General features: G+C 43.6%; 1 protein-coding gene across 1 annotated transcript; it reads right to left on the reverse strand.

The window, feature by feature from the left end:
- Positions 1–673: 673 nt before the first annotated feature.
- On the reverse strand, positions 674–3,835 carry bmp4 (bone morphogenetic protein 4). Its single transcript, XM_030772045.1, has 2 exons — positions 3,472–3,835; positions 674–1,533 (listed from the first exon to the last, which is right to left on the reverse strand). Exons 1-2 carry the CDS (start codon positions 3,833–3,835, stop codon positions 674–676), a joined length of 1,224 nt encoding a protein of 407 aa, XP_030627905.1.
- Between the last annotated feature and the right edge of the window lie 3,607 nt (positions 3,836–7,442).

Genomic DNA, 7,442 nt, shown 5'->3' on the forward strand with positions numbered 1-7,442 from the left:
TTTAAAACTTTTTGTACAGTTTATTTTAAAATGGAGCATAATATTTGATCCCACGTGATTTTGTTAGGGAAATCTAGAAATCACACATCTATGGGTCAATGCAATGAGGTGATCAAAGTACATGTTCATACCTTCAGCCAATTTCTTTAAAAAAAAAATCAGCTTTTCCAATTTCACACAGTGCTCAGTTTTAAGTAGACAAATGGTGCATTGTTTGATAGTTTACCTGCTCAGATAAGATGTTGGCGGTCACATATTTATCACTCTTGTAATGTATATACTATGAAAGCAATAAATATTACCAGTATATATACTTTCTCTTTTTTTTTTGGTAATTTTTCCTATCTTCTCATTAAAAAAAAACCCTTATACAATCTAAATATACATTATGAAAAGTTGTACAGCTTTTTTTATTTACGCTTAAAATAAGGACTCATTTTTATTTTTTTTTTTTAATATGTAGATATAAATATATATATTTTGTCAAAATATATGATCATATAGTCCAAACAAAACAAACAAACAAAAAAAAAATCTGAGACAAACATACATCTCAACATAAATGTCATAAATAAGGATCCAGCTGAAGATACTTGGGTGTAAAATGGAACAGGGGCCAGTGGGGATCAGTGTTTGTGCTGCTGGGAGTTCTCCTGGCCCCTACAGTTCTAGGCTAGCGACAGCCACACCCTTCCACCACCATCTCCTGGTAATTTTTCAACACCACCCTGTCAGTCTCATCAAGGTAGAGCATGGAGATAGCACTGAGCTCTGTGGGCACACAGCATGCCTTGGGAATATTGGTGTTCACTGAGTTCACCAGTGTCTGTACGATGGCATGGTTGGTGGAGTTCAGGTGGTCTGCCAGGGGAAAAGGGCACTCCCCATGACAGTAGTAGGCCTGGTAACCCGGCGGCGCTACTATCCAGTCGTTCCAGCCCACGTCACTGAAGTCCACATAGAGCGCGTGCCGCCGGCAGTTGCGGTTGCGCTTGCGACCACGCTGCTTAGGACTTCGTTTGGTCCTCCGAGTCAGCGGGTGGCCCTTCCCGTCATGGCCAAAGGTGACCAGCAGAGGGCGAAGCTGGTCCCAGTCCTCGTTGGGAGTTTGGTGGAGCGATCGGCTGATGCGGACGTGACGGCCCTGATGCTGGGGTGTCTGGTTGAGGTGGAGGACCTCCACGGCCAGCCCGTGATTGGGTAGCCTGTCGCGGGTCCAGCGAAGCACCGCGGGACTCACGTCAAAACTCTCCCAGCTCGAGGTGTTGTGATGCACCAGCCGAGTGTCCAGCAGTCGCGTGATCAGCTGCCCGGCCTGCGGGGGCTTCAGAATCTCGTACACGTTTATCCGGTGAAGTCCCTCGTTCCAAAGGCGTTCCCGCTCAGTGCTGGCCTCGTCTATCTGCTTCCGGTAAAGCCGGAGCTCTGCTGTTGAGAGCAGCTCATCTTCTGGAATGCTACTGAGGTTGAAGAAGAAACGCAGTGGTGCAGCAGTGTCGCCTTCCCCCTCCCACGACACCTGCTCCATGTGCTCTGAGGAAAAAGAGTGAACTGATTAGTACTATTTTCCATCTCTGAACACACTCAAGAGCTTAAACACATATTTTAAACAGATACAGTTTTCTCTTTCTCTTTCTCTCTCTGTTCAAACCTCCAAATCTCATGTTAATGTTCCTTCAAAGAAAACCTCCCTGTTTTCATCTGTAAATATGTACATGTGTATGTTTGGGTGCATGGGGGGCATAATTAATGTCACAAAGTATGCACACACGCACGCGCGCGCACGACACACACACACACACACACACACACACACACACACACACACACACACACTCACTGGACAGGGAACTGATCTGGCAAATGGTCATACAGTTATGTTTTCTTATCTCCTGATCACCATCTTCTAAAACCGCTTCTCTCTGCACGCTGTGTACTGAGACATGCATTAGTGACAGACAGAGAGAGAGAGAGAGAGAGAGAGAGAGAGAGAAAAAGAGAGGTGATTACCCCGCTGCGACTGCAGTGTAAACACAGAGGAGGGTAACTATTCCGTGCTCAGGCAGCAGATTTCTGGCAAGATCACCATTGTTAGGGAAAAAAAAAAGAATGTTGTGTCTACCATTTTTTGCTCGATTGTGCGGCCCTGTTATTTCACACCCAGCGCTTTAATCTAACCCAGGTGCTTCTCGTTATTGGAACCTTCTGTGTTTTTTGATTGGATCTGCAGTTTGTTAACTAGGGACATTTATCACTTTCATCCTCAATAATCATTATGCATTCAATCCCATCATGCTTTTGTGGTGGCAAGGAAAACGGGAAGCACAGCTAGTGGAGTGACTGCCTTGAAACACACTAAATCTCTTGCTTTTTTTTTTTTTCTTTCCCAAAGACTAGCGTTTTAATTCATTGTTGTGCTCGGATTAAAACTACCCTGATGCGAAACACCTCCCAATCACTTCATAACATTTCCTTTATGAAACTGTTGCCTTCTGTTTTTCAAGTTTTTCTTTTCCCATGCATGTTCTGCAACCGCAAGTGACTTTACGCTAAACGACACTGTTTTACTGGTGGGAGTCACAGTTGCTTATCAGCTTGAATTGCAGTGTGTGTGTTGCTATATCTGCGGTCATTTACCAAACGTTGTCCATTTTCTACAGTGAAGGCAATGTGGAAAAATCTGTGCGTCCACTCTTTGTGTTTGGAGAATGCAGCAGACAGGAGATATTAAGGCTGTCTCCAGTCTTCCCTGGCAGACATCTTCCCTGGGTCTGTGCTCTCATTCTCTGCTACTTCTCTCTGTTTAGCGACTGTTTGGGGTCTTATCGGTCAGATCTTGTTTTAGAACAAAGTAAGACCAGCCAGATAAATAAAGTCACAATAACTGGAATGCAAGCTGTTTGCACTGTTGGTGCCCCTCTGTCACCTTGGCTGGGTAGAGTTTGTTTTTCCAAGGCTCCTGGGCAGTCTGTCTGCCCTGAGTGCCCACATAGTTGGCAGCAAGACTTTATTTAGATGTCTGCAGAGTAGCATTAAAGATAATTGCATGTTGAGGAAGGTCCCTCAAAACGATCCACATAACTAGAGGATGGAGACACACTGCTGGTACACTCAGCTTTTTTAAGCTCTTGTGCTTTGGGTGGAGTCAGATGGGCTACCCAGTAAGAGATGTAGGTATGTTTTTTAATTTGCGTTGGGAACCAGACGTGCAATGGCCTCTGAACAATCCACAGAATTTAACCAAAAGACATTACAACTCAGGTTTCAGACTGGAAAATCTTGCACATTTCCCCCATCTGCTTGTGTGTGTGAGTGTCTGAGAGAGTGTGTATATTTGTGCCAAAATTCATGCATATGCATTTGTGTTTCCCACTATATATATATATATATATATATATATATATATATACACACACACACACACACATATATGAATATATATATATGCGTGTTTGTGTATGTTTGTCTTACCTTCATGATGGAAGCCTCTCACAGTGTTGGCGCGGCTGGTCGACCTCTCTGGATACTCAAAGTTAGGTACGTCGTGGCCTCCCGCCTCCTCCACCTCTCCAGACTGAAGACGGTACAGGTCCAGCAGGTATTGGGGCACCACGGCCGATCTGCTGGGCCGTGGCCTTCTCTGAAGCCCAAACATGTGAAGCAGCGTGGCCTCAAAGTCCCGCAGCACTTCATGACTCTGACCCAGGTGACTCTGACCCTGAAGGCCCGACGCTTTCTTTTTCCCTTCCTCGGGTATTAGACTAGCATGACTGCTCTCTCCCAGTAGGACTTGGCATAATAAAATGACCATCAGCATTCGATTACCAGGAATCATGATGTCTCTGGTGAGTAAATGGGAGGAGGGTGGGGGGCGTGGAGGGAGGAGAAACAGACATAGGAAAGGAGAGAAAGAGAGTGAGCGCTTTTTTTTGTCAGACATGTTTTTTACTCCAGACTAACGAGTCAACAGCACCCTCCTTCCCAAACTGCACAATTGTTACCAAAACAACTTGAATGGGTAGTAATTGTCCTGACTGCTTTTTTTGGTCAAGCAGTCTGTGATTTTTTTTTTTTTAATCTGATCCTGTCCTTCTATGTGTGACGTTCACAGAGAATAAACATTTGGTAAAAGAAAAAAAAGGACCTCTTCTTTTTGAATGGAATCTGAGGGGTCGTGGCCCCCCCCCCCCCAACTCTGTCCTCCTGCACAATGATTAGACAAATAAGCGGATCAACACAGCGTCAGGGTCAGAGCTAACTCTAACTCGATAAAGAGCCGGTTCCCTACATGTCTGACCTGACTGAAGCCAAACAAAGAACCGCGTGCCACGCATTTCACACAATTTTCAAGCAAAAGCAAAAGAAGAAAAAAAAGATTTCTTTTTTTTTGGGGGGGACCAGTGATAATTAAGAATGTGTAAGGCTTTCACTTGGCTTTCTAAGACGGTAAATACAATAAATCCTTGAAAAACACTTTGGAAAAAAAAAAAAAAAGAAAGATGTGGATGCCACAAGTCACATGATGCAAAAAAAAAAAAGAAAAGAAAGAAAGAAAAGGCGCACAGACATGGTGGTCCACTTACCGACAGAAAATAAAGCATGGGAAAACAGTCCATGTTTGTTGGGAGCCGATGCTGGTCGAGTGCCTTGGCGAATGTTACGTGGTGCTGGAGGGCTGCTGAGGAGCACTGGGGTGAGTCTTTTCCTGCGAGTTAAACAGATAGACACACGCTCAACATGTATTCAGCTATACAAAACTTTCTCTCACATTCTAATGACAAAAATGCCAACAATAGATAGATAGATTCACTTTTTCCTGTATGGTTCATATGAGAAGAAACAGAATAAAATATATCTTTCCACAAACATAAAAAGACCTTTCCCATATCCATGAAAACATTTACACAAAAGAGACTGCAAAGAGACAAGGTTGCAGGCACCAGTTCTTGTTCTATACCACTTAAATCAACAAACTCACTTAGAAACCGAGATGTTTGAAATGGCTCGCATCATTCCAAAGTCATAAAAAGGACTGTGGTTGATGTCATAAGCAAACTGTTTTACGTAAACAGCTCCATGGTAAAGGCCACACTCCAGACCAATAAACCTCATATACTTCAGCGCATCCAAAGGCTATCTATGTTCCCTTTACAGGACCCATCCAATGACACATGACAGATCTGTCTTGATAGGGGACTAGAGGGGGGAGAATGGGTGGATCGGTGGATATTATTCGCATGAAAATGGAGGACCATTTGTTGACAAAGGGAATGGCTTCTCCCAACAATGCTAAGGTGCAGACCTGTGATCCATCCATTTAAGAATCTCCTTCAAAAGAGTCTCCGCAACAGCCCCCCCCCCCCCCCCCCCCCTTCCCTTCCATCCACCCCGCCCCTGTAATGCCCCCAACCTAACCAGACAGAGTCGTTTTGTGGAGCCTGTATTGACAAGCCTTGTTTTTTTTTCAGATAAACCTACCGTCATCATTCTATCCACCACAGACCAACAATTTAGATACTGAGAACAGCGAAACTCCCACTGCTAAAGTTCTGTTAAATGAAGAAATCCTGTCTTCACCCCCTGAGACTGTCGCACAACTAAACAATGTCAGCATAACGGAACACGACAGGGACTAAAACACCCAGGTAAAAAAAAAAAAAAAAAGATGTCTTTGTGACATCAAGGCAATGACAGCGGGATTCAAAAACGACTGCCGTGTAGACCTGAGAGGCTACAGAGTGACAGAGCAAAGTCCAGCGAAGTGCAACATTTCCAAAGTGTAGCCCACAAGGGAGGATTAACACCCATAGTTGGTTTGAGATACCACAATGCAGGGACTTTAGTATGATTAATTTCCCTGCTCGGCCTGCACTGCAGGAATGGGACTAATGGAATTATGAGGGTTGGTGAAATTTGGCCTCAAACAAATCAGCCACAGCCGGCACAGCTCGGGTTGGGTGAGAGAGAAACACGTGCATTTGGTCATCTTTTGGATCCTGTTCCGCTGGAACAAGTCCAACCATTACAGCAGAGATGAGGCATATTAAGAAGAACGCTGTGAGAGTGTGTGTATGCATAAGCAAATAAAAGTCGACATGTGTTTTTATTGCTTCATACAATCAAGAAACAGTTCTGGCACTAGCAGAAGATGGTGACCTTTGTTTGACACCATCAGTTCCATCATTACATGTTTTACAGTAGGTATGATAGGGTAACTTAGTAAAATGTGTATTTGGAGGGTGACTATATGTTGATATGCATTCATATCTGCGAAAACAATGACGAGGGTGTAGCAATGATAATTACAGAGGAACTAACACCAGCACTAGCAGGGACAATAAAAAGAGTATCAGTACATAAACACGCTCAAACGCCCTCTCGCTCTAACAAGCATATAGATGCATGTGCCCACCTCCACGCATCAACCTTTATCATAAAAATCCTGGATTTTTTCCTCAACTTTACCATCCAGCATGCTTTTATAAAGAAAACCAATGCAGCTTGACGACCTAGAGGAGAGCAATGCAATGCTCTTTTGCAATGACTGCAGCAGCCTACAGTGCAATTTGGCCTAAGCTGTTAGCTTCCTCTGGTTTGGCAAAGTACTGTGGGCCTCGCAGTGTTGGACTGGACTCTCTCTAAGCAGAGTTAATGAGATCAGACTGTGCACATGGCCCCGTAGATGTGTTTCTTGAGGAATTTGACAAGGATTTGAAGGCGGTGGGGAGCAGGTTACAGCTGGAAAAGAGAATAATTTAGGTAGTGGTTTAGTGTTTCATTTCTGTCACACTCCATTCAAATCTCTTCAGGTTTTGAAGCCCTTGCTATATTTTCATCTTGTCTTCACTTCTAAATTTGAGTGCATTTTACTTAAGAATGCATGAGTTCTGAGGACAGCATGTCTGTTCAACTCTTGAACAAATTCCAAAAACCCCGGGTAGCGGAGACATGAATAAACAGGAACAAACTATTAGCATACACATTGCTACAGCAACCCACAGCTATGCCAGTTATGTATATAATCTTTCTTGTAGGCGAGCCCCATGCCTTTTTTGGGATCAAGTAAGCGATTAGTTTTTCTACATTCCTACTCTAAACAGCTGCTTGGACATCGCAATCCATTTCGAGAAAAAAGGAAGCGATAACTTCCTGTGCGATTTTCTCGTTTTTTAGATTAAAACTGCACATTGATTTCCATAAAACAGCGACGATTACAACAAAAATAGGAAAACTCATTTCCAGTCGAATTATTTTAGCGAAAATCCAGTGAAATGACAGCTCTGCGTGTTAACAGGTAGGCTATCCGGTTCTTATTTTGCGTTTTTAATTCAGATACCTAATCTGTCATGCTTTTCCCACCATCACAGCGAGTTATAACAGTCTGTATATGGCGATATGGATTGATCGTTTGTCTGTTTATCTATGTAAAATTCTTACAAAGG

Source organism: Chanos chanos, chromosome 1 (assembly GCF_902362185.1).
Source record: "Chanos chanos chromosome 1, fChaCha1.1, whole genome shotgun sequence".
Classification (NCBI taxonomy): domain Eukaryota; kingdom Metazoa; phylum Chordata; class Actinopteri; order Gonorynchiformes; family Chanidae; genus Chanos; species Chanos chanos.